This window comes from Nannospalax galili, unplaced genomic scaffold (assembly GCF_000622305.1).
Source record: "Nannospalax galili isolate Female #2095 unplaced genomic scaffold, S.galili_v1.0 scaffold68, whole genome shotgun sequence".
NCBI classification, from domain to species: domain Eukaryota; kingdom Metazoa; phylum Chordata; class Mammalia; order Rodentia; family Spalacidae; genus Nannospalax; species Nannospalax galili.
In genome coordinates, this window is record NW_008358189.1 from 683,258 (window position 1) to 710,235 (window position 26,978).

The 26,978-nt window shown below is 50.4% G+C and overlaps 1 protein-coding gene across 5 annotated transcripts in view; it reads right to left on the minus strand.

Moving 5' to 3' along the window:
• Positions 1-707: 707 nt before the first annotated feature.
• The window catches only part of Brf1 (BRF1 RNA polymerase III transcription initiation factor subunit), a 50,152-nt gene continuing 23,881 nt past the window's right edge, over positions 708-26,978 (minus strand). For 2 of the 5 annotated variants that reach the window (XM_008856376.3, XM_008856378.3), the window contains exons 6-18: positions 21,740-21,889; positions 19,797-19,890; positions 16,127-16,253; positions 15,443-15,482; positions 15,267-15,359; positions 10,463-10,726; positions 8,758-8,819; positions 7,851-7,932; positions 7,719-7,774; positions 6,682-6,938; positions 2,263-2,314; positions 1,580-1,751; positions 708-1,050 (exon numbers count right to left, since the gene is read on the minus strand). In XM_008856376.3, the coding sequence (XP_008854598.1) occupies positions 1,013-1,050; positions 1,580-1,751; positions 2,263-2,314; positions 6,682-6,938; positions 7,719-7,774; positions 7,851-7,932; positions 8,758-8,819; positions 10,463-10,726; positions 15,267-15,359; positions 15,443-15,482; positions 16,127-16,253; positions 19,797-19,890; positions 21,740-21,889 (1,487 nt within the window). In that variant the 3' untranslated portion in view covers positions 708-1,012. Of the gene's footprint in view, positions 1,051-1,579; positions 1,752-2,262; positions 2,315-6,681; positions 6,939-7,718; positions 7,775-7,850; positions 7,933-8,757; positions 8,820-10,462; positions 10,727-15,266; positions 15,360-15,442; positions 15,483-16,126; positions 16,254-19,796; positions 19,891-21,739; positions 21,890-24,769; positions 26,354-26,642; positions 26,915-26,978 lie in introns of those variants that run through there. The other 3 variants (XM_017795182.2, XM_029557844.1, XM_008856377.3) reach the window with 3 other exon arrangements.

Consider the following 26,978-nt stretch of genomic DNA (forward strand, 5'->3'; position numbering starts at 1 on the left):
CAAACTCTTTGCAGACTGTGCTGAGGCATCAACCAAGGACCTGCAGACACACAAGGTTGTCTAGTCTCCAATTCCTGAGCACGGCTGATGAACTTGACTGCAACCGGGCAGCTTCGTGGGCTCCTGGGTGCACACCTCCTGAGTTCTGAACAGGAGAGTTCTGAGCAGGAACTCGTGCCCTTGGTGGTTTAAGACAGTGAACAAGTGCTGGAGGTGGTAGGGAGCTCCTACCAGTCTCAGCAGAAAGCTGGGGCTGCAGTTAAAGGCAGGGGCTCCAGACTACAGCTGCCTAGTGTCAGGGCAGCAGTTATCACTTGTCCACTGCCCAAAGCCTTTCCCTCCTGGGATTCTGAGCTCCAGCAGGACCACAGGAGAGTGGGGCAGAGAACACTAGGGCAGCAGGTTAAGAGCAGTTCTGGAGTGTGGAGCTGGGAACCTAGTCCTCTGTTTTCTTGAGTGGTGAGGCCCCCTGTGCTTCCTTATGACAGAACACGACAATGCCTGCCTTTTTGAATTCTTGGGTTCTCGGCATGGTGGTGCATGCCTTTAATTCTAGCAGTTGGTAGGCAGGGGCAGGTAGATACCTGTGAGATCCAGGCCAGCCTGGTCTACTTAACAAGTTCCAGGCCAGCTGGGGCTACAGGGAGACCCTCTCACAAAAGAAAAAAACAAGAATTCTTGGGTGGCTCAATGACTGGTAGACTAGGTCATGCTGTGGGACTCAGCCCTTGGTTATTCCCTGATCACATTTCATTACATATAACAGACAGATGGTTTCCCTTGCTGGGTAAAAATATTCCTTACATTGCTCAAAACATGATTCCCAATAGTAAGTACCATAGGGCCACAATGTGGCCATGGGATGAGAATTTCAAAGCAAGCAGGGCTGTGCTTGCCTGGTCCCCAGTGTCAGAACTCATGTCTGTGACCCACGGCCCCAGGGCCCATGTGACCCCCATGACACAGGTACACTTGGAGTCCAACACCAGGATATTGTCTGCTTGAGTTCCACTCAGTAGCCATCATCCTCATCACCATCACAGCCATAATCTGCAAACAGAGGATATTGGTAGAAGTCTAAGCACCTCTCTGCTGCCTCAGAGAGCCACCCTCATACCCTGGGCTACTCCCTCCCACATCAAGCCTACTGCCTCATCTCACAGGTCCCACCACTTGTCTATCTCTACGTGTCTTTGGGGCTGGTGGACTGACATATACTCTATGGGTGGGGCCGGGGGGCTGGCACTGTGAGCAGTGTGGTCAACCTGAGGCTCCCCACTGACAGGCCAGCCATCTTCCTGCTGACTCTCAACAAGCTCATGACCTCACAGCAGCTGCTCACTGTTCCTGTGGAGCTGGCCTTCTGGCCCCTGCCCAGCTCTAACATACTGAAGAGCCTTGGGCTCAACGTGGCCATTTTATAGTGTCCTCACTCAGATCTCTACTTTGCAGAGAAATCTAGTTTGGAGCTGACAGGCTTGTATTCAGAGATCATGGAGGGGGTTAGTTTATGCTTTCTCTCTCTGGAGGCCCAATCCAAGTTCCTGTATGGGGCCACAACCACGTAGGCCCCACCCACCATTGCCGCCCATCATCTGCAGGGCACTGACGCAGGGCTCCCCATCATCCTCCTCAGCATCCTCCTCATCCGCGTCCTCGTCAGCGTGGTATGACACAGGGCCACTTTCTACCAAGACTGCCGATGGCTTGACGGGCTCAGCTCCCAGGGCAGGGGAGCTGGAAAGCAAGGCCTGGAAGGAGAGGGCAGCCTCTGGGATAAGAGCAGGAGTGCACATGCCCTCCTGATGGCAAGGGAACTTTGGGCTCCTACAAGCTGGCCCTGGACAGGCCTTACAGAGCTCCTGCCTGACACCTGACCTGGTCAGAGGGTCAGCCTGCCCCTTGGTACCCACTGGCTGCTTCTGGTGTCCTGGGGCTGTACAGGTCCAGTCTTCCCTCCCTCAAGGCTGCTATCACCAGAGGGAGGATCCCAAAGTATGCAACCTGGCCTCTGCCCACACCAGTCCAAAGTGGGGCTGGCTCACTCTAAGCCCCTGAGCAGCAGGCACATACCTAGACCCTTACCACCTGCCACCTTGTCACTTCTGTGACCCAGGAGCCCTCACACCCTGAACTTGAGGATTCTCTGCTGGTACCAGGCCAGCAGTCATGCAGCAGCCAGCTGAGCTTCTCCCTGCCAAGCCTGATGGCAACTTGCTGTGTTCCTGAGGCCCTGCACCCCAGTTGTGCAGGAAAACGTACCTCTTCTACCGCTGCCTTCTTAGCCGGCTGCGCAGATACCAGAGGCCTCAACCTGAAAGAGAGCATAGGAGTGGCCTCATGGTTTCATGGCCTCAGTCCAGCCTTGGCTGCTGACTACCACTGACTGACAGAACCAAGGCCCTGTCCAGGCAGGTGCAAGGTCTCATGTCTGGTCCAGCTGTACATCAGAAACCAAACCTGCCACTCCACAGGCACATTCTCTCAGAGACATACAGCTCTCACCAACTCTACCAGAACCCTACTATGCTGGGCAGAGAAAGTGGGCTTGGCATCTTCAGGGCACACCAGGAAGAACTCAGTGGTCCCAGCCATCCTGTAGCTGCAGATGCAGTGGTGTGGAATGTGCCTCCAGCAGCATGTAGTTCTACCTGATGGGGTTTGTGTCCATGCTGACACACACGATGGTGTCTCTCTCAAGTCTCTCATCCTACCCACACCTGTTCCTCAGTTTTACTATGTACCACCCTTGCTGCTGGCCCCTACAAAGTCCAGCTCTATCCATCCTGATCTGCCCTGCTATCTTGCACTAATCAATGCCTGTCATCATTCTGTCCTGGTTGGAAGATACATGCACACAATACAAAAATGCAAAAGCGGTCAGCTGCTTCCTTTCTTGGCCATGTGGTAGGCACCCCAAGTTCAAGGCTCTGGACTGTCTTTCCAGCCCCTTCTGGACAGATGTGTGGGGCCATGAGCAGTGACCATGTGGGAGATGCCATAAACACCTCCCACTGGTCAATCTGTAGTCTCCAGTAGGTGAGGAAGAGAAGAAAGAGTGATGAGGAAGAGGAAGGAGGTAGGCAAGCCTGAGTCCACCCCCACCTGGCTCACAGCACTACCCCATGACTCTTACCAGCAGTCCCTTCACACCAGGCCTACCTCCCATCCTCTAGGCACTCCAAATACAGACGTCTTTGACATCCTGCCCAGCTATGACATACTAGGTAACCTCTGATGCCAGGAAGAGAACTTTGTAACAAGAAACAGGGACAGAACATCTCAGCCTGCTCTGAGTGCTCAGAGGTGTGAGCCAGAATCCTCCGGGACCCATGTGGACCAAGACCAGTTGGCCAGGTCTCATGGAAGGGTCTGTGAATGCCTAGAGGATAAGTTCAGTATGGTATTACCTCAGATCATAGCCTCAGTCGTAGGGCTAGTCCCCACCAGACACAGGCTCAAGGAACCTGTTAGTCCCAGTCATCAGCTTCTCAGCCTTGACTATAATGCTACAGTGCATTTTCATAAACACCCTATGATGGAGGATGATAGCTGAGCCCTCAACAGGCCACTTCCTGTTAGCTGAGGACAGGTGGGGGCTGTATGTGGGGCTCAGGCACCACCACTGCTGTGCAGAAACTAGCCTGAGTCTAGTCTGGGGGTAGCCAGGAGCCTCTGAATGAGCAAAGAGCTGGGAGCAGGGCACCGGACCCACCACGGTAACACCTTCCCAGAGGGAGATGCTGAGTGTCACCACACTCACCTGCCTTTCTGTCTGCCCTTGAAAAGGGGGTATCTCAGGCTCATAGCTGTTAGAACAAGCTGTGACCGTGGAGCTTGTGGCTTTTCTCCCTTTCCTGCTGGAACTGTCTGAGTTGCCCATACTCAGTAAGGGTAGCATGAATACAGGTGTGGGGGGTACCCCCAGCCCTTAGGCCTTCATAACCTCATATTCACAAACTCTGACACTAACAGGCTTCCCACTAGCTGGCCAATTGGGCCACAAAGGACACCAGAATCATTACACTAGGACAGGCCTCTCCCAGCACTAACAACAACATGGTTAGGCTTCAGCTTGGCCCTGTGTGTGCAGAACCATCAGACTCTGTACCCCTGCCCAGTGAAGCTAAACAGATAAGGCTGGTGCTACAGGTCACAGTGACCAGCAGTGAGGACACCAAGGTTGGGGGTTAGTAGAGGCAAGCCCTGGGATCTGCCCTGACCTTACCTCAGGCCTACCTGGTCTGCTATGCGTGCAAGGAGGAATGCAATGGGAATTTAAACCCCCAGTTCTCCACTCAGTAATCTGAAACACAGAGCTTGACCCCATGAGAGGCTAAAAGGGCACTGAGAAAACCCAGCTCCCCTCATAGAAAGCTAAAGCAGCCATGCCTAAAGCAGCCTTGCCAACTCTCCCAGCACAAAGCAGAGCCAGCACTTGCAGGTGATAGGTAAGCCGCCCTGGTGCTCCATGGGGCCAAGGGAAGACCCATGAGCAACAGGAGACCCCTACAGGTTCTGGGAACACAATGGATGGAGGGAAGTTAAACACCTTCCTGTATACAGAAGTAGTTGGAAGGCATCCCAGAAAGATCCCCATAGAGACAGCCACATCAGGGCTGGGACTTGAGGAGACTCTATGATCACAGCGCCATCCACTGTGTGTGGGTTCAGGATAAGGACTGTGACAACACCTCTACCAAACAAGATGGTCACAGTGCCACCCACTGTGGGACACCTCTACCAAACAAGAAGGCTACGGTGCCACCCACTGTGGGGGTTCAGGATAAGAACTGTGACAACACTCCTACGGAACAAGATGGTCACAGTGACAGTGGAAGAGGCCTAGCCAGGGCTGGAGATACGGCTTAGCAGTTAAGAACACTAGCCGCTCTTGCAAAGGACCCGGGTTCAATTACCAGCACCCATAAGGTGGCTGACAACTACCTATAACTCCAGTTCCAAAGGAATCCAATGCCTTCTTTTGATCTCTGCAGACACTGCATAATACAAGTACACTTACATACATGTAGGCAATACACTTATACATATAAAATAAAAAAAAAATTAAAAACAAAAGAATGGGGGAGCTGGAGAGATGGCTCAGCAGTTAAGAACACTAGCTGTTCTTGCAGAAGACCAGGGTTCGAATCCCAGTACCCACATGGCAGCTAACAACTGCCATATCTGTAACTCCAGTTCCAGGGGATCCGATGGCCTCTTCTGTCCTCCATGAGTACTGCAAGACATGGGTGCACTTACACACATGCAGGCAATACACACATACACATAAAATAAAAATAATGATAACAAAAAAGAATGGGGCTTGAGATATGGCTCAGAGGTTAAGAACATTGGCTGCTCTTAAAAAGGACCTAGGTTTGATTCCCAGAACCTACATGGCGGCTAGCAGCCATCTGTAACTCCAGGTCCAGGGGATCCAATGCCCTTGTCTGTCCTCTGCAGGCACTGCACAACATGGTTGTACTTACATACATGCAGGCGTAACACTCATACACATAAAGTAAAAATAAAGTGCTGGGCATGGTGGTGCATGCCTTTAATCCCAGCACTTGGGAGGCAGAGGCAGGCGGATCTCTGTGAGTTCCAGGCCAGCCTGGTCTACATAGTGAGTTCCAGGACAGCTGGGGCTACAGGGAGACCCTGTCTCAAAAAAACCAAAAAAAACTTATTTTATTTATGTGTATATATGGGTGCCTATGTGAGGATAGCACATATGTGCAGGTACCCAGAGGCTGGAAGACAGCACCGGATCCCCTAGAGCTAAAGGCAGTTGTGAGCCTGATAAAGGAGTGAAGTCCTCTGAGAGAACAGCAAGCTCTCTTATTAGCTGAGCCATCTCTTCAGCCTGCTTTTGGTTATTTTTGAGACCAGTCTCATTACGTAGCCCTGGCTGACCTCAAATTCACTACCCTCCTGATTTAGCCCCTGGAGTGTTGGTTTCATATTATTAAACAAGAAAGCCAAAACCCACCAACAGCAAAGTGGAAGCAACACGATAGCAAAATAGAAAAGATGTGTGTTCCCAAGTGAATAAAAAGCCTTTCTAGCTTTCCTTCTTGGACAAGCCATGGTGAATCCAAGCATGGAGAATGAGCAGATAGCCTCTCACAGGAAAGCTTGGGACAGGTGATGCGTGCCACACAGGGTACCCGGCCTAGATCCAGGGCCAGAGGGACACACTAATGTGGGACCTCATCACCCAAGAACAAGTCATAGCACAAAAATGGCCACATGCATCTGAGCCAACAGGCCCTCTTGTCAGAGCTGCAGAGAAACACTGATCCAGCATGCTGGTCCAGCGAGACCAGCACACTGTGGCTCTTGACTGGTTCCCTGTCCTCATCAGCGGGGTCGCCTGCAGCTGCTTCCTTCCTCTCAGCACAGCCAATGGCACAGCCTCAGGACTACAGAGGGAGAGGGGCGTGGCAGGACTTGGAGACAGCCCAGCCCCACTGAGTGTGCATCACCTCTTGGAGATGGAGCAGGTTCTGCTGCTGCCAAAGACCCTCTACTCAGGCCCCAAAGCAAGGGGAAGATGGCTTGTCAGAATTCAGTGGGACAAGTGTGACTCCTGGGTGCCCTGCTGGAGCACCACAGTCCAGATCTGACGCATGGTCCTCTGCTGGCCGCCTCTCCAGCCAGGCAATGGGACAGTACCTCTTCCCCACGCTGGTCCCGGGGCCAGTACCACTCCTGCTGGCTGCTCTTTTCCTCCGTGACAGCCTCTTGGCACTGGCCCGCTCTGGGGGCCGTGTGTCCTCCTGGAACGGGCTGCCTCCACCCTTGCTGTTGAGGTCCCGCAGCACACTGTAGTTGATCTTGCTGGAGATTTTCTTCTGTTCCAGCATCTTCTCAATGGCTTCCCCGGCTGTGCTGGCCAAGATTGGCTCCCGACGTTTACAAGACTTCTTGGGCTAAATGAAACACAAAAGCAATGCCTTTAGCCAAGTGCTAGCTTGACACCTGCCATCTGCTCTTGAGCCCCGGCTATGGTCCACCTAGAGGAGTTCCAGACACAGAAACAGCAGGTCCAAGCTGGCTTAGATCACCCTGGCAACTCCTAGCACAGGCCTCTCCTACCTCACTTTCTGTATAACCACCTGCCTGGCAAAGCCCTCTTATGGAGACGGAAGGAAGGTACCCCATAGAACATGGAACACGCTGCCTGGTAGCACGGAGTTCTGGACCAAGTTCCCTGCCCATGCCCCTGGTCCTCGTTTGAGGCAGGTGCTACCCATTCTCTCGGCCTCCACTCTGGGCCCCAGAAGTTTTGCCTTGTCAGTAGGAGTCCAACTCATATCTTCCTCTCACTTTGTCCCTCAAAGGTTCAATTCCTTTTAAGGTGCCTGAAGCCCCAGAAGGAGCAGTTGAGCCAAGTCACCAAGACAACTAGCAAGGCAGGGTGTTACTGTCAGACTTGCCCATCATCAAAGAAAACAGGCACAAAGATGAGGGCGCTTGTGTCAACAAGGAACTCAAGCCCAGGGACCTCTGGTCCAGCCCTGTGTCTCCATTCAGTCTGCTCTGGGCCTGTGCTGTGTACCTCACCCAAAGCTAAGGAGCACAAACATCCATAGTGGGACATGTAGTCAACGCGGCAACCTAGCAGCGAGGAATGTGGGGGAGGGGTGTTCCTGAAACGCCGTCCTCCTATCAGGTAGCCCTTAGGTGGGGTCAGACCACCAGGCACTTACCTTGTGCTCCTTGTAGATGCCAAGCTCCTTCTCCTTTGCTATTCTTGCTTCTTTCTCTGAAGTTGAACAAAGCGGATGGCATAAGCGGGGGTCATACCCCAGGGCCCAGGGGATGAATGGGTGGGCACCTACCCCTCTGCTCCCGCAGGTACTCTGCATTCTCCCGCATCCACAGCTCAGCCTTCACCCTGGCTTCTGACTCATTCAGGATATACTGCAGGAAACAGAGTGAAAGGCCTTCAGCGACTAGCTTCCCATTTATAAATATATTTTATTACTTTTATTTCATATGTATGAGTGTATTGCCTGCATGTAAGTGCATCCATGTCATGAAATGCCCTCTGAGAAGGTCAGAAGAGGGCATTATATTCCCCTGGAACTAGAGTATATAGATGGTTTGGTTGTTAGCTGCCAGGTGGGTGCTGGAAATTGAACTGGGTCCTCCACAAGAGCAGCCAGTACTCTTAACTGCTGAGCCATCTCTCCAGCACCTAGTTTCCCATTTATATGCTTAACTTGCAAGAAGGATGTGGGAAGGCCTCCTTTCAGCACAGAAACCTGTGCACTCCTTTGCCCTTCTTGGCCAACCTCACGCTGCAGCCATGAGGCAGTACTCAGGGCTCCTTGGCCCTGGTGGGGGGATCTCCGAGATAAATGGCAGAGCAGCAGTGTGCAGCCTGGCAGCCTGGGACCTCTGGGATTTGGAGACTGGAGATGTACAACGTACTTGTGATGCAGTGGGTGCCAAGGTCAAGTGAAGAGCTCAGGGCTCTCCCAACAAGGTCCTGACAGGGGCAGCTCAGGTTCTAGAAGGGCACGTGAAGGCTGAGGCTGCCTTGGGATGGAATTGGGAGGAAGGAGCCTATGGAGCATGGCCTGGGGCACAGATGCTGTTCTGAGACCACCCTCTTGCCGTGACTGGGAAAGTCCTAAGGCCCAGCGAGGCCAAAGGAAACCAACAGGCCCAGGAGCCAGGAGGCCATCCCCAGCCTCCACAAAAACCCAACTACCAATGGGTAAAAGGGGAGCCAGGGCTCACTCTGTCGATCTCGAGGTCATCGATGCCGCTGAGGTCCAGCTCTCCATCCCCCGAAGTGTCTTCTACAATGAAGAATGTCGTGAGTGTCACAGAGGCAGCCCTAGCAGATACTGCCCAGGGCACTTGGGACTCAAGAGTTGGAGCAGAGGGGGTACAAGAGCCTCCTCGGGAAGAGCATAACTTCAGACTTGCCCATCATCAAAGAAAACAGGTATAGAGATGTCTCTCTTCTCCTCAACACGGAACTTAAGCCCAGGGCAAGAACCAGGTGAGGAGCCACTGGGAGGCCTGGTCTGGGCATGCTGGTACTCTATTACCAGGCTAGGAGGCCTGGAGTGAGTCTGAGGGAGAGTCCTGCAATCCAGGTCTCCAGAATCTTCCACCACTATTCCTGCCCTCCTAGATGCCAGATATTCCAACTCCCAATGCCCTCAACTTGGGGCGGCCACTTGGCCCACACAGCCAGGCTCTGAGGTGCTCTATGTCATCTCTCAAGGCTGAGGCCCTGAGGTGATTCTTCAGTGGTCAGATGACACCCTGAAGCCTCTGAGCTGCTCTGCTCCCCTTGCTCTCCCTGCTCTGGGGTCCCTGTGCTAAGGCTGCCGTTTCCTTTGCACTACTATGCAGCACCTGCTTCCTCAAGAGCAGACACCCAGCTGTCCTGTGTGCGCAGCCCACATGAGAAGCATCTTTCCAGTGACTGAGAGGCCACCTCTCATAGGCCCCATCCTTTTCAGAGCCCTTCCCTCTTGCAAAGGTCAAGTCTGCACCTGGCCAAGAGGCAGCATCAGATTACAGGGATGGTGACACACACACACACACACACACACACACACACACACACGCTTTAAAGAGGGGAAAGGGCAAGAAGCAGTGGGGATGCTATGGGGCTGCAGAGAGAACTGATCCCTGTTCAACAGCATCTCACTACTGTCCATGTGCAAGCTCATGAGGTGACACTGTCAATGGAGATGCACCTCAACCCAGGCTTTCCCAGGAATGACCTGGTCCCTCCCACTTGCATGACGCCAGGCCATGCCAGACATCCTCTCAATCTTTGGTAGAGACCCAGGCCATAAGCCGACGGCCAATGCAGTGGAGCCGAGGGGAGCCTGTGCCAGTGACAAGGCTCAAGACTGCTGGCATCTGAGGGTGCTGGCACACACCCAGTCACCCAGCTCTTACCCAGTGTGATGGTTAGTTTTAGATACTACAGTTTAGAATCACCTGGGAAGAGTCTCAATTGAGAAATGGTCTGTGTCAGGCTGCTCTGTGCGCATAGATATGGGGAACTGTTGTGACTGTTAATTCCTGTAGGAAGACACAGCCTATCGTGGGGGGTACTACTCCCTAGGCAGGGGGTCCTGAACTATAAGACAGGAGAAAGCTAGATGAGGCAAGTAATGATGCATTTATTCTCTTTGCTCTATAGATACTGCGGATGTGATGTGACCAGCTGCTTGAGTTCCTGCCCTGACTTCCCTGACTGGAACCCAGAATTGTAAGCCAAATAAGACTCTACCTCTCCTCAGTTACCAGTTTCTTTTTATCAGGATATTTTATCATGACAAAAACTAAACCACAGCACCCAGGGATCAATGACCCATGTCACCCAAGCCCACCCTTCTGGAACAAGGCGTTTTTAGTCCAGTCCTTGGCAAGGACCATTTGGACTGAAAACCTCCTCCTGTCCCGGAGCACTCACTAGGGTCCCCACTTGGGGAGGAGATGCACTCGCGGATGGAGTCGGAGATGCCCAGGCTGGCTGCTGTGGGCAGGGGGCCAAGCAGGGACTCTAGGGCCAGGGGCCTGTTGCCCTCCTCAAGGTCTTCTGCTGCCTCCAAGCCGCCACTGTCCCCCAGGATTTCTCGGTAAAAGTCCTTGTTCATGTGGCTGGCGGCAGCCTCCAGCTCTTCATCCTCGGTGTCCTCCTCACCAAATGGACTGGATGTTGCGTCCTCACCAGAGCCTAGGGACACACGATTCGCACACGACCTGTCAACCAGGCAGAAAGCCAGAGAGAGCCCACTTTTGTAACAGAAACACTTTTGCAAAGCTGCAAAATAACTACGAACACAAAAATGACCAAAGAGCAAGCCTTTTTCTGCGGGAGAGAAAGCATAATCCTGCCAGCAAACGGTGACGAGCACCTACATTTAAGAATGGCCTGAGCATTCCTCACGCAGAATGCTAAGTCTAGCTTCCATGTGAGAGCTGAGAGTGTAAGAATGCTTAGGAAAGACAAAGTGTCTGTGATGTAGGCAAAAACACCCTCAATGACACTCAAACAGAACCCATAAAACACAGATAAATGGACTCTGAATGATTAACATTTTTGAGTAACTTACAAATGTCTGCCTGTGAAAGACACTGTCAGGACAAAGGTGAACCACAATTTCTCTAGGGACATATCTGAAAGGCCAGTCTAGAGCATGTCAAGAAAGAGTTCCCACAACCAGCAAACACAGAACTCACCTAAAAATGGGCAAAAGACAGACCTGCCAGACTGGCACAGAGGACACCCGGAGTGCAGAACAGGGAGGACGTGCCAAGTGTTGGGGACCCCTGCTGTTTGGGTCGCAGTCTCTCCATGTCCGGATAGCCCAAGGGGCTCAGCGTTTTTATGCAGAGACTCCCCTTTCCAGCAGGGCGCCTCCTACTTTCTTCCTGACTCACCTTTGAAGTGGCCGCCACAGATACATGACCTCTGGCATAGAAACTGCCAGGTTTTTCCTATGTGATAATCAGGCACTGTCTGACAGCATAGAAGCCCACCGCCATATGTAAATAAAGCATCCTACAGAGCACCTATCAACTGAGGCTTTTGCTACTGCCTCCACACTATAAATCTTCTGGTTTCACCCCAATAAAGCGAAGCTGTATCACTGAACTTGTCTGGAGCTGTATCCTGTGTTACCAGCCTGTGATTCAGTCTCCCCGGAGGGGGCTAGCCTTCCGTCAACAACCACTCGCGAAGATCTTGCGTTCGCCGTTCCTGCACCTCCCCTCACGATCCGGTGGCCAACGGATCACGTGCACAGAGGGAGCGTCCGGCAGCTTGGCGCAGAACCTGCCCAGCAGCTGGCAGCGACCCACAGAGCCGCCAGCGCCCGGCACGGGCCCACCGACCTACAGACTCACCTGCACTTCCCGGGCAGCTGCGGAGAGCCAGGGACCCGCCCAGCAGTGTGACCCGCGCCTGCAAGACGCACACAGCAACACCAAGGAACCCTCAGGCAAACTCAAACGAAGCCAAGAAGAGCAGGGTGGCTGCTGAGGACCCACACCAAACAGTGGTGTCCTCGTCAGAGGAAGGAGGCACAGGGCTCATCAACGCTGCCAGTGGGAGGGTGGTGATGGCCACTGTGCAAACCATCTGGACCACTGCCTTCCACAGACCCAGCAATTCCACTCCTCTGGCACTACAAAGGGAGTAAATGTCCACAGAGACCGCATACAAGTTCATCTGGAAATGTCCACAATGAAAACTAACTCAGACATCCTCAAGAGAAGAGTGTGAAGCAACCCCAGCAGACTCATGGCAACTACACCTGTAACAGGACAAGCTATTGACGGGAACACAAAACAATGCTGAGGAAAGACGAGGGCACACAACACGTCCATCAAAGTGGCTTCTAGATGGTCTAGAAAAAGACCATTAATTTAGTGGCAGAAAGTAGCCAGTGGAAGCCTGGGTCAGGGAAGGGGGCATTCCCCATCACAAAGGACATGAGGACAGTGGTAGTGAAAGGTCTGGAATCACTGTGACTGTGATGTAGGCTTGGTCACCTCACACCAGTCATGTCCAGTCAAAGCTCAAAAGCCGAAGATGCTTTTGAACCATGTATAACCTGCAGTGTAGGCATCACATCTCCTGATGCCTGATCTGAAAGATACGTCTGGATGCATCTCTCTGATCCAGAGACTCTCTAAGCACCGCCTCAAGAGCAGGGTCAGCACTGGGCATCCTGGGATGCTCCAGTCTTCACACGTGCTTCCCTCGGGGAAGAGAAGGAAGATCCTTCTGAAGGTCAGGCTTATCTTCACAGGAGGTCAGGCTGTTCCAGGTCTTGAGGCCCCTGAACTCTAAATAGCCCCTGGCAAGCAAGACGAAGCCTCCCAAAGGACCACCTAAGTGTTGCCACATTCCCAACAAGTATCTCCCGAATCTACCTCACAACAGCCCCTAGCTCCTCTGCCCTAAGGTTCTGTGTGATTCCCCTACTGTCCAAGAAAAAAACCACAACTCTACCCAGAACCTGCATAGCCTGAGCCAGAATACCGTGCCTGTGCCTAGCAGATTTCTGCCATGCCCTAAAGACAGGATGTGTGAAGGAACACGCTTGCTTTATAACATAGAGTAGGTATAAGCAGACATTGTTCAAGGAACAGAGGTAGAGTCTGGAAAGATGGCTCAGTGGTTAAGAGCACTAGCTGCTCTTGCAGAAGACTTGGGTTCAGTTCATAGCACCCACACAGCAGCTAACAACAGTCTATAACTCTAGTTCTGGGGATCAGATGTCCTCTTTTGGCCTCCATGGGTATGGCATGACATGAGTATACTTACAGACATGCAGGCAAAACACTCATACACATAAAATAAAAATAAATATATAAAAAAATTGTAAAAAGAAACAGAGGTATGAAAAATTACATAAAAGACATTAGAAGAGAAGCCCAGACAAAGGTCCAGAGGACTCCACAAAAAGCAGAACAGCTTATTCAAACCACTGTGAGACGAAGAGCTTTCCAGGTCAAATCAAGCCACTAAGCCTGGACTCTGCTGTGTTGGGAGCTGCTCCCCAAGTGGACAGAGTAACAGAAGAGGACAAGCAGAGATACAATGACACTTTGGCCTACGTGCACCCGAAGCCTGAGGGTGGCCAGGTGTCACAGACAGCAGGTGGTGGCCACCTCTGCATATATGAGGTGCCACAGGTGAGATCAAAGTGAGGGAAAACCAAAGCTCTGAAGGCTCCAGATGTGGAGGCTCCAATGCACACCAACAGTGAAAGTCCAGCCCCACCTTCCTGCCCAGGACACAAGATACCTCCCTGCATGTCCATGCCCAGGAACCATACTAAGGGATACACCAGCAGGGCTTCCTGGTCATTGCACAGGGCAAGCAGAAGTTACCAACTCTCCTAGTTACTTTCTATTGCTGTGAAAGAACACTCACTGATCAAAAGCAACGTGGGGAGGAAAGGGTCCTATTGCATCTTATATATTCAAGTGACAGTTCATCACTGAGGGAAGTCAGGGCAGGAGCTCAGGGCAGGAACCTGGAGGCAGGAGCTCAAACAGAGACCATGGAGGAGCACTGCTTACTGGCTTGCTCCCCTGGCCTGTACTCAGCCTGCTTTCTTATATAACCCAAGACCTACCCAAGGCTGGCACCACCCACAGTGGGCTGGGCCTTCCCATATCACCCAGAAATCAAGAAAATGCCTCACTGACACGCCCACAGGCCAGCCTGACAGAGGCAATTCTCTGAGGTATGTGAAGTTGACAACGAAAGCTATCCAGCATACCAACACGTCAGAATAGAATACACTTCATCCCAGAATTTTCAAAGCTCCCTCATTGTGGATGAGAGGAGCTGTCTTGAGAACAAGAAACTGGAAACAGCAGAGAGCTCACAGGGAGCTCACTGCCCCCCGTGCACACAGCAGCGGAGAAGCCAGGCAGGTGACCTGGAGGGCAGAAGGAGCTGGGAAAGGAGGATGAAGGAAACAAGAGGCGCTAAGTGGGCTGGAGAGGGGCAGACAAGGTGGTCCTAAAGTGAACATGGGATATGAACACGTGTCTGCAAAAACTGAAGCACAAGGAGCCATACACGTGCTCCTGGATGTCACTTGCCTAGCATGGCACAGGTTGGGCAAAGAGTAGGGGATGCATATAGCCCAGGCTGCTTCAAGTGCAGGAAGCACCCTGAACCCCAAACTGGAGCGCACAGGAAGCAACCACAGGGATACACAGTGTGTATCTCGCACCAGGCCCAGAGCAGCCTCCACAGACCAGTGCCAAGGAAGGAAACGGGAACTGTGCTTTCATTCTGTACAGCCCAGAAGAGATTTGTCTAGTAACATGAATGGCTATAGCAGCTCTGAAAAGCCCCAGACTGGAAACCAGAAGTTTGCAGCGGTGGGGGTGGGGATGGGGGCGGCGGCAACACCACAAAGGCAGGAGCCAGGAGCAAGAGCATCACCTGCTCCACAGTCTGAATTCATGGGCTGTATGCTTACACCTGGCACAACCATGGTTCTGAGAGCTGCCTAGACTAATGCCAACAGAACCACCCACAGTACAACATGCAGGGCTGGGACGCTCCTGCAGCCAGCAGGTGGGTAGGCAGAGGTGGACATCCTGGAAGCAGCTGGATGTGCAGTTTAGTGCTTCTGTCCAGGAGACCAGTAGCCTGGGATGCAGTCATGGAGCAGCCAGTAGGAACAGTCAAGAGGGGTGCCGGCCTAGAGCCCTCAAGGCCCATGAGAGCAGGGAGGACTCACCATCCTTTGACAAGTTGGCAAGGGCTCCCTTTGCCTTTGGCCGGCTGTTTTCTAGCTCAATTTCAATGGCGTCCTGGTAACTGGATATCTCACCTAAAGTGACAAGTTAAAGCAAAAGGTAAGCACATCAATTTTTCTACCAAAAGGGAAGCCATGTATGAGAACTGGCTGGTTACCTTCAACTTCCTCCAGCTTTTTTGACAGGACTTGTTCCAGCTGAAAAACAAGGGGGGCATTTGGTAAGGGGTCAAATGTCCAATGCGTCACTATTGGTCAGGCTGTGGAATGCCATAGGTCAGAACTGAACTGTAGGCCTGGCCCCTCCTTCTATACCACACACGTGGCCCTGGACAGAGCAGCCTTCCTCAGCAACCAAGAACTTAACACCTGGAATTCCCTGTGGTCCCAAAGCTCAGCTACAGCCCACCTCTGGTCTTCTGCCCTCCCCTGCCAAGCAGTCTTGGCCATGTGACCCCACAGCCATGAGCCCAGTGACGATGAAAGGAGGTCCAGCTGTAGGAGCTGCTACCTGGGGTAGGGAAACAGCATCTGGTTTCTTCTCAGACTTTCGGCGTATTCTAAAGCATACATCACTTATGGAATTCACTTTACAGTCTAGTGTTATAGAACAAACCAGAGCTAAAGTGTGGCTGTGGGGATGGGCTCAGCGGGCCAGGGATGGAAAGCTGGCCGCCAGTCCCAGTATGGACAGTGCTTAGAGGCTCCATCCATGGCACACCCCCAAACCCTTTCTCAAGGCCTGATGAAGACCAAGTTAGCAGCCTGGAGAGCTCAACAGATGAGATGTTAGAGCACAAATGCTCTTGGAAACCCAAGTGATGATGGGAGGGCAGAGCCACCTGCTTCATCCGCAGCTTCCTCTGTCCAGCTGTGTACGAGGGAGGGTCACATTCCTCCTCCAGGTCAATCTTCATGAACTCGTCAATGGTGAGCTGACTGGTGGGGGTGTCTTCAAATTCTGTGAGCCTAAGGCAGAGAATCAAGAGAACAGCCCACGGCACCCTCATTGCTTCTGCGTACCTACCCTGGGTCCTAAGAGAAGAGTCTTAGGAGGCCCTGTGAGGAGGAGCCTGGCCATTCTTCACCTACCCCGTAATGTGGGCCTGGGCACTTCTGTGACTACCGATACAATTTAAATATTATCAGTTTTTCTCTCTCTTTCTTTTTGGTCTTTTTTTTATGTGTATGAGTGTACTGCCTGCATGTATGTGAGTGCACCCGTGTCATGCAATGCCTCAGAGGTCAGAAGAGTGCTTCGGATTCCCCTGGAACTGGAGTTAAGGACGGTTTGTAGCCACCACGTGGGTGCTGGGAATCAAACTCGGGTCCTCTGCAGAAGCAGTCAGTGCTCTTCACTGCTGAGCCATCCCTCCAGCCCTGGCATTCTTTTTTTTTAATGAACTGAGACAGAGTCTTGCTATGTAGCCCAGGCTGGCCTGGCTGCATTTTCTTAAATTAAAAAAAAAAAATTATAGCCAGACATGGTGGCACATGCCTTTAATCCTAGCACTTAGGAGGCAGAGGCAGGCAGATCTTTGTGAGTTCAAGGCCAGCCTGGTCTACACAGTGAGTTCCAGGACAACTGGGGCTACAGGGAGACCCTGTCTCAAAAAGACCAAAAAAAAAAAAAAAAATTACACTTTATTTTCAGGGGAGGGAGGGGGTTGCAGCATAAGTATGCATGTAAGCCACAGTACACGTTGTCAGGCTTGGCAGCAGGTACTTTTAGCCTTTGGAAAGATCTAACTTTTCTCCTGTTGTTCTGAGACAAGAGACTCATATAGCCCAAGTGGGGTCAAGTTCTCTAAAGCGAGGATAACACTGAAGTGCTGCTCTTCAGCGTCCACCTCTGGAGTGGCCAAAATCATGTCACAGGCCTGTGTGCTTCCACCATTCCATTTTAGGTGGTGCTGCGGATTGGACCCATGGCCTCTGGCATGCTAGACTGGTGTTCTGCCCAATAAGCCACGGCCAAAGTGTTCTTTTCTGCATATATATATATATGTATATATATATATATATAAATATATATAATATACACACATAAACATATAAAATATTTTCTAGTTATTTACTTTTATGTGTATGAATTTTTTGCCTGCAGATAAGTATACCACATGTAAACAAACCCAGGGCATCGGATCCCCTGGAATTGAAATTATAGACAGTTGTTAACACTGTATGGGTGCTGGGAACAGAACCCAAGCCTTCTGGGAGCAGCTAGTACTTTTAACTGCTGAGCCATCTCTCCAGCCCCTCTTTTCTGTATTTTATACAATTTTCAAAATTAGGTTTGTTTGTTTGAAACAGGGTCTTATGTAGCTCAGGGTGGCTTTAATGTCATTATGTGTCTGAGGATGACTTCAAGGTGAAGTCTTTTTAAAAATTTTACTTCATTCATTAATTCATTCATTCATTCATTCATTCGTGTTTATGTGTGTGTGGGCTCATGAATTCCACAGAGTGTATGCCACTGCATGCATGTGGAAGTCAGAAGGCAACTTTTGGGAGTCGGTTCTCTCCTTCCACCTTGTGGGTCCTGGGACTGAATTCAGGTGTCAGGCTTGGCAGCAAAGGCAAGTGCCTTTACTCACTGAGCCACCTTGACGTCTGACCATTAACTCTTGATCTTCACGTCTCCCCGCCCCACTAGGAATACAGGTATACACCACTGCTAACTAATTTTTGTTTGTTCATTTTGTTTCTATGAGACAGGGTCTCGTGTACCCAGGCTAGCTTTGATCTTACTGTAACTTGACCTTGACCTCTTGATTCGCCTACCTCTAGAGTTCCCTAGTGCTGGATTCCAGGAGTGTACCACCATGCTTGGCTAAAAGGTTTAATAAAACAATTTTAGGCCCAGCAAGATGGCTCAGGAGGTAAGAGTGCCAAATTGGATAACCTGAGGTCAATCCTTGGTATGCACATCTACCTAACCACTCACACGTAAAATTATTTTTTTTTTGTTTTTGTGGGTTTTTTTTTGGTCTTTTTGGGACAGGGTTTCCCCGTAGCGCCAGCTGTCCTGGAACTCACTATGTAGACCAGGCTGGCCTTGAACTCACTGAGATCTTCGTGTCTCTGCTGCCCAAGTGCTGGGATTAAAGGCATGTGCTACCACGCCTGGCCCAATTTTTTTGTTTTTTTGAAAGAAAGATTTTCTTAGCCAGGTGTGATAGCACACGCCTTTAATCCCAGCACTTGGGAGGCAGAGTTCTGTGAGCTCAAGGCCAGCCTGATCTACATAGCGAGTTCTAGACCAGTTGGGGCTACAGGGCGACCCTGTCTCAAAAAGACCACCGTCAGCTAGACATGTCTAAGCACTGAGAGCAAAGCACAGCCTGTAATCTGTATGGTGCGGCTGGAAGAGCCTTGCTGCCACTGGCCATCAGGGGCTTTTTGAGACAGGGTCTCCCTGTAGCCCCAGCTGTTCTGGAACTTGCTATGTAGACCAGGCTGGCTGGCCTCAAACTCACAAAGATCTGCCTGCCTCTGCCTCCCGAGTGCTGGGATTAAAGGCGTGCGCCACCACACCTGGTATTGCTGGCATGCACCTGAGTGCACCCAAGTCATGCAATACCCAAGGAGGTAAGAAGAGGGTCTTGGATCCCCTGGAACAGGAGTTATAGACAGTTGTTAGGCACCATGTGGGTGCTGGGATCTAAACCAGGGTCCTCTGCAAGAGCAGCCAGTGCTTTTAACCACTGAGCCATCACTCCAAAACTCCCTTTTTAGGGGTTTTTGAGACAAAAAGATCCTGTTTCAAAAACAACAGTAAGAAAAAAATAAATAATTCCACTGCCACTGCCTCCCAAGTGCTGGGATTAAAGGTGTGCATCAGCATGCCCGGCTACAAATAAATTTTTTAAATGTGTAAAAGAAAAAAAAATTAAGAGGGGCTTTCAAGATGGCTCAGTGTGTAAAGGTGCCTGCTGCCAAGCTTCTGACCTCTCTTTGTGCACTGTGGCATGCATACACACGCAGGCGCACAATAAATAAATAAAATAAAAATAATTAGAGGCCAAATACTTAAAGCAAAACAATATTCCACCTGCTTCAAGCTGCTATAGCAGATGACCTCAGCAGAGACAGTCAGCAAATGCTGTGACTTCAGATGCACACATCAGCAATCGAAGATTTCCCAGCAATTCCTCAGCTTGATCATCTTGTCCAGGTTGTCCAGATAAGCTGAGGGCAGCCTGACAGGAGCTGAGCACAGAGCCATGGCTGTGTGTGCCTCTGGATAAACAGACCTGGTGGGGCTTAATGGACTCTAGCTCCCACAAGAAGTCAATGGGCTTTCAAAACCCAGGATGGGCCACACTCAACAGGGGGATGAGGAGTGGCCCATGCTGCTCCAGTGTGTAAGTGTGCTAAGCCTAGTCAACTAATCTCAGCAGACACTAGAGTGCAAAGCAGGGCTTTTCCACAGGGCAGGGCAGTCCAGGGTAGTACCTCCAACAAAGAGACTGGCTCCATAGCCACCATATAATGAGCTTGAGTGCTTACCTCTTGCGTAGTGTGGACTCACACACTTTGACCACACTGATGACTTCTTTGACGGTTCTCCGGAAGTCGTGCATTCTGGCTGCAACCAGAAGTGCTGGGGGGGGGAGCAAGAAAGGTCATCAGGGGGCTAGAGAGATGGCTCAGCAGTTAAGAACACTAGTTGTTCTTGCAGAAGACCTGGGTTCGAATCCCAGCACCCACATGGCAGCTAACAACTGTCCCTAATTCCAGTTCCAGGAGATCTGACCTCCACGGGCATTGCACAACATGGGTGCACTTACCTACATGCAGGCAATACATGCATACACATAAAATTTTAAAAAAGACAAAAAACAAAAATTAAATTAAATTAAATTAAATAAAAAAAATGTTTGGGGCTGGAGAGATGGCTCAATGGTAAAGAACACTGGTTATTCTTGCAGAAGACCTGGGTTCGAATCCCATCACCCACATGGCAGCTAAACAACTGTCTGTAACTCCAGTTCCAGGGGATCTGACGCCCTCTTCTGACCTCCGTGGGCATTGCATGACACAGTTGCACTTACCTACATGCAGGCAATACATGCATACACATAAAATAAAAAATAAATCTTTTTTAAAAAGTTTAGAAAAGCTGGGCATGATGGTGCACGCCTTTAATCCCAGCATTCAGGAGGCAGAGGCAGGCGGAACTGGACCTCTGTGAGTTCAAGGCCAGCCTGGTCTACATAGTGAGTTCCAGGACAGCTGGAGCTACAGGGAGACCCTGTCTCAAAAATACCAACAACAAAAAAAGTTAAAAAAAAAAAGTTACCAGAAAACTCATCCATGAATGGGAACTAAGAATTCAGGGCTGGAGGGAGAGCTCAGTGATTAGAAGCACTGGTTGCTCTTCCAGAGGACCTAGTTTTGGTTCCCAGCACCCACATGGCAGCTAACAACCTTCCTTAACCCAGTTCCAGGGGATCTGACAGACCTCTTCTGGCCTCTACATGCGTTGCACAACACGGATGCACTTATATGTATGCACATAAAACACTCAAATACTCATAAACATAAAAAAAAAACACAGGCATGGTGGCACCTGTCTTTAACACCAACACTCAGGAGGCAGAGACAGGTGGATCTCTGTGAGACTGAGGCCAGGTTGGTCTACATAGCAAGTTCCAGGCCAGCCCTGTCTCAAAAAAACGAGAGAGAGAGAGAGAGAGAGAGCACATGAGAGCGAGCAAGCCAGAGAATTCAACTCTGGCTAGTGATGGCTGACCATGGGTAAAATGGGTCTGCCAACAAGGTTATGACACCTTTGCCTGGAGTGACAGAGTGAACAGGGCCCTGCTGGCCTCATGCTCTTCCTGGACAGTGGACCCTGGGTCTAGGCCATGGTCAGCTAGACATGTCTAAGCACTGAGAGCAAAGCACAGCCTGTGATCTGTACGGTACAGCTGGAAGAGCCTTGCTGCTGCTGGCCAGCAGGGGCTCAGCATCTACATGAGAGGACATCTCAGCCATTCTGAGAATGAGGACAATTCACCCCAAGTAAACAACCTGGGGTGAAACTAGAGCTCCTGCTGTTCCCTCACCCTCCTCAGAGCCTGTAGAGGCCAACAACAGAGGAAGTGCCAGAAGTCTTTGAGGGCTGAGGACCCTCAAGGTCAGGCTGGTGCTGGGCTCAGGACACAGCTCTTATGCTAAGCAGGCTCTAGAACCACAATCCATAACCCATGGGCTTGGTGGCTCAAGGGTCAAGGCAAAAGGCTGGGATGCAACTTGCCCACCATGCACGGGGTCCCAAATTTGACAACTAGCACATACATGGGCACATACACACATCCAAACATACATACACACATGCATGAAGTGTCAGGATAGAAACTGCTACCACAGTACCCGGCCCTCCAGCCAATGTGACTGCCAGACCAAGCTGACACCATCCTAGGAACAGGTCATGGCCCAAGCTGTACCTGCTCCGCAGAGACCTGAGGGGCGCCGGCCAGTGTGCATCCAGTCCCTCTTCATTCTCTGCAGGAGCCTCAGGGCCGTCATGGATACCTCATGGTTCTTCTCCCCGAATTCCAGTAGGTGAGCAAAGCGTGGAATGTACAAGCATGGGTCTGTAGCAGACATAATACCTAGTGTATACACATGTACACAAGCAGACACACCTAGTGTATGCACGAGTACACAGAGCACTAGTGGCCTGAGCAATACCCTCAGGGAGGGTGACCACCTAGCTCTCCAAGTCTCCCTGAGGACCCCTCCCCTGAGGCACAGCCTCTCTGACCCTCAGCTCAGTAGCTGTGTTCACTGTATCCAGAGGAGAACTGCTGCCCCCCCCACGGACAGAGTTCTGGACATGGGGAGGGGGGAGCTTCTGCCTGCTCTCAGAAGACACAACCCTAATTCCCCAGTGTTTGCCAGGATCCTAGAGACCCAGATGAGAGGTCAAAGAACAGAACAGGTGTGGGCTCTACTAGCTCTGAATTGCCTGGGGGCTGGGGGGCTTGTGGAGTGCGGGGCTGCAGGCCCTCTGCACTGCACTGCTTTCCCTTCAAGGTTTGGTGATTTAGTCACTATAAAGGTATTACTGCCAGGTGTGGTGGCGCACACCGTTAATTCCAGCACTGGGAGGCAGAGGCAGGTGGATCTCTGTGAGTTCAAGGCCAGCCTGGTCTACATAGTGAGTTCCAGGACAGCTAGGGCTACAGGGAGACCCTGTCTCAAAAAAACCAAAAAAAAAAAAAAAAGATATTACTAGAAGCTGGGGGTGGTGTTGCAGGCCTTTAATCCCCTGCAATCAGGAGGCAGAGGCTGGCAGAGCTCTGTGAGATCAAGGCCAGCCTAGTCTCCATAGAGTTCCAGGCCAGCTGTGGCTACAGGAAGACCCTGTCTCAAAAAGACCCCCCAAAAAAGAAAGGATACTATTGGGAGGAAAAAAATGACATTTTAGAATAATTTTTAAGCAAGTATTTGTAATGAAATAAAACATAAGCTACCATAACTAAGAATCAGGGAGGGGTGGAGAGATGGCTCAGTGGTTAAGAGCACTGGCTGCTCTTGCAGAAGATCCATGTTCAAATCCCAGCACCCAAATAGCAGCTAACACCCATCTGTAGCTCCAGTTCCTGGGAATCTAAGCCCTCTCTGACCCCATGGGCACTGCACAACACAGGTGCGCTTACAGACACACAGGTAATACACACATACACATAAATAAAAATAATACATAAGAGGCTGGAGAGACAGCTGAGCAGTTAAGAACACCGGTTGTTCGAATCCCAGCACCTGCATGGCAGCTAACAACTGTCTGAAACTCCAGTTCCAGGGGATCTGACAGCCTCTTCTGTCCTCCGCGGGCATTGCACGACATGGGTGCATTTACCTACATGCAGGCAATACATGCATACACATAAAATAAAAATAATAAATAAAATAAAATAAAAACACTAATAATAAATAAAATTTTTAAAAAAAGAACTAAGAATCAGGAGCACGCCACCAGATCTCATTCCAATTTGGAAGGAGCTGTGATAATAAACCTTGACATAGACAATGTGTGTACAAGTACTGGTAAGAGCCCATTGCAGTGCATGCCTGCAGGAGAATTGCAGATCTGAGGCCAGCTTGGGGTACAGTGAGGAACCTGTCTCAAAAAAGAGAGAAGAGAAGAGAGAAGAGGAGAGAAAAGGGGAGGGGAGGAGGAGACAAGAACAAAACTAACAGACAGCTTACGAGTTAGGACACTAGGGTGGGAAATCAAGGCACGTTAATTGGAAAAAGCCACCTTAGATTACAACAAACCCAAACATAAGATACACATTAAATTCCCTCATCCGCTTGTATGAAGGCACAGTAATACTACTTGCAACAGACACTAAAAAAGAGAGCGCCCCACCCCCGAAAAAAAAAGAAAAAGAAAAAGCACAGTGGGGAGGCAGCATTGCCTATAGTCCCAGCTTCTGGAGAGGTTGAGGCAGGATGAAGAGTTTGAGGCCTGCCTGGGCAACAAAGAAAGACCTTGTCTCTAAACAAATAAACAAAAAAAGGTCTAGGCTGCAGCCTGCCATGGTGGTCCCCAAATGGAAGCACAGGCCTAGGGGTAACACGCAAGAAAATGTTGAAAGTGACAGACAAGCACTGTACCTGGGAAAGAAATCGTTAATTTCAAAGAAGAAAAAAGTGGAATCTGTATGCACACCTTAATAGAGTTGGAACTATATGAAGCAAGAAGCTTTAAAATAGAAATGTCAAAAACACAAGGACTCAGGGCTGAAGAGATGGTTCAGTGCTTAAGAGCACTGGCTGTTCTTGCAGAGGACCTGGGTTCATTTCCCAGCACTTACATGGTGGCTAACAACCATCTGTAACTCCAGTTCCAGAGGATCCAACGCCCTCTTCTGACCTCCATGGGCACTGCATGACACAGGTGATTTACATACATGCAGACAATACACTTATACAAATAAATTAAAAAATAATAAATACAGCTGGGCGTGGTGGCGCACACCTGTAGTCCCAGCACTCGGGAGGCAGAGGCAGGCAGATCTCTGTGAGTTCAAAGCCAGCCTGGTCTACACAGTGAGCTCCAGGCTAGCTGAGGCTACAGGGAAACCCTGTTTCAAAAAGACCAAAAATAATAAAAAAAAAGGCCCAAAACACAAGGGCCAAAAAAAAAAAAAAACTTCCCTGTAGCCCCAGCTGGCCTGGAACTTGCTATGTAGATCAGGCTGGCTTCTAACTCACTGAGATCTGCCTGCCTCCACCTCCCGAGTGCTGGGACTAAAGGCGTGCACCACCACAGCTGACAAAGCAAATTTTTAAAACCTTGTTGCATACCCATTCGGAGCCTTGTTCTGAATTTAAACACTCCTTCCTGGAAGGAGGAAGGAGGCTCCTAAGACTCAGGAAGCTAAGAAATGCAGGAGGCTCAAGAGGTACATGAAACTTTTACAAGACTCAGGACCCCTCCCCAAGGTTACATAAGTGATAAACACCTGCTGGAGAGGGGAAATTCTTCAGTAGCAGAGGCCAAGTTGAACAGAGCTCAGGAATGCAGTCCATCCCAGAGGTAGGCTTTCAGTGATGCAGCGGCCCAAGAATCACCCATACACCTGTTATGCAGCCCTCACCCATGCCCCTATATGTAACCCCAATAAATTCACTGGTTCACCAAGCTAGGCTTCAGTGGAATCACTGCTTTGGTCTGACATTGGGGGTGAACAGAGGGTTGTTCACATCGCCCCAGGAAAAGTGACACAGTGCTCAATACATTCCAGAGAAGAGAAATGAACAACTCTCTGACCACAATGCAAAAAACTACAAGCCCCATCTCCCTGAAAAGGTAAGATACTAAAGAACAATCTTTAGGTAACCTTTATACTTAGTACTTTAAACAATTACAGAAGAAACAATGAAAATAATGTAGTTAAGTAATAAAAAATTAAAACAAATTCGTTATAGGGAGACCTTATCTCAAAAGACAAAAATAAAAAAAGAAAAACTTCATAAAATACATGATATGTAGCAATAGAAAATTTTACTTTTAACTGAATCTGTCTTATAATTTCTGACATTTGTTAGAATAACCATGGGTATAAATCAGCTCTTAAAATGCTTTACTTGTGGCATAATGGTCTAATAGGTGATAACATTCTATGTAGATTTGGATGTTTCATGTGCGTTAGCACTCTGGAAATCTAAAGCAAAACTTATAGAAGGGACATTGTGAATATCAGCTTCTTTAAACAGTGGACATGGTGATACCTTAGGGATTGCAATGTCATTGTTATAATCCAAGGTTTCAAAGGTAGTTTAAATAACCAATCATATTGTACACAAATAGGATGGCAGACTCACCGAAGAGGTATGAATAAAGCAAATTCGGCATTACTGTTATAAACAGCAAAAATAAAATAAAATTCTTTAAAATAGGTCAAAGTACCAATAGAGAAAATAAAGTAAGTATAAATAAACTTAACAAACTCAGCACTGGCATAAAGACCAATGGGCCAGAATGAAGAACCCAGAAATAAGAAACAAGACCCTGCATTTATGGGTACATGACCTTCAAGGTGCCAAAAGACACGAGGTATGAGGGCAGTCTCTCATCAAACAGGCTGGGAAATAAAATTTATTGCTGCCTGCAGAAAGATGATCAAGCAGATCAAAGCCCTATAAATCCCCTAAAAGAAAATTGGGGGGGGGGGGATAACAGCCTCACACTCTTGGCAATGACTCAGCAAGAGCAGAAACTGAACTGAAAAGTTTCTGCAGAGCAAGGAGTCCATCCACAAAGACGGCCTTCACAATAAGACCCTATCTGCACACCGTAAGCATCAGGGTCAGAATCCGCTGCAGGAGGGGTTCAGGCAGTAAAAAGAAACCACAAACTGGCTACAGAGTAGCCTAGGACTTGAGTCAGCCTTCCTCCAGGAAGACACGCAGACGACCAGGAGCACAGGGAGAGGAGCTCAACATCATCAGTCATCGCAGAGCAAGACCACAAGGGACCACCTCACCCCTAGCATGGCCACTGTGAAAATCCAAAACGCTGTAACAAGCCCTGCGGGAACGAAGAGAGGAGAAAGGAACCTGTGCACTGTGGTGGGAATGCAAAACCAAAGCCACTGCGAAGTAAATGCTCCAGCCACCTCACTTCCGGGTGGAGACCCACGGACTGGAAAGGGAGCTCCGGAAGGGGTAACTGCCCTGTCTCACGTGCACTGTCACCACAGGAATTACCACAGATGAACCGGAAAACAAATGCAGCAACACACGGTGGATATTCAACTCGTCTGAGGCCAGCCTGGGATATACGAGGTCCTGACTCAGAAAAGAGAGGAAAAAGGAATTCTAACTCGTTTCAACCTGTGTGGCCCTTGACGTTCGCGGAAAGAGCCAGACACTAGAGGAGGGGTCAAGCCTCGATTCCCACACGCCTCTCCCCGGTGGAGCGGGGTCGGCTGTGTCAGGTCCTACAAACCCTGCGCCGCCGCGAACCAGCGACTCCCGAGCGGCGGCAAGCCGCACAAGGCCGAGGACCACGGGGAGGCCCGGGGCCGCACCAGCGACTCCAGTCCGACTCCGGCCCGGGGAGGGGCTCGGCGGCCCAGGGGGCGGGGCCTCGGCGCTAGAGGAGACGCGCCGTGACGCAGTGACGCGCCGACGCCGCAGCGGGTACGGGCGAGACGGCGCCCCCTGCGG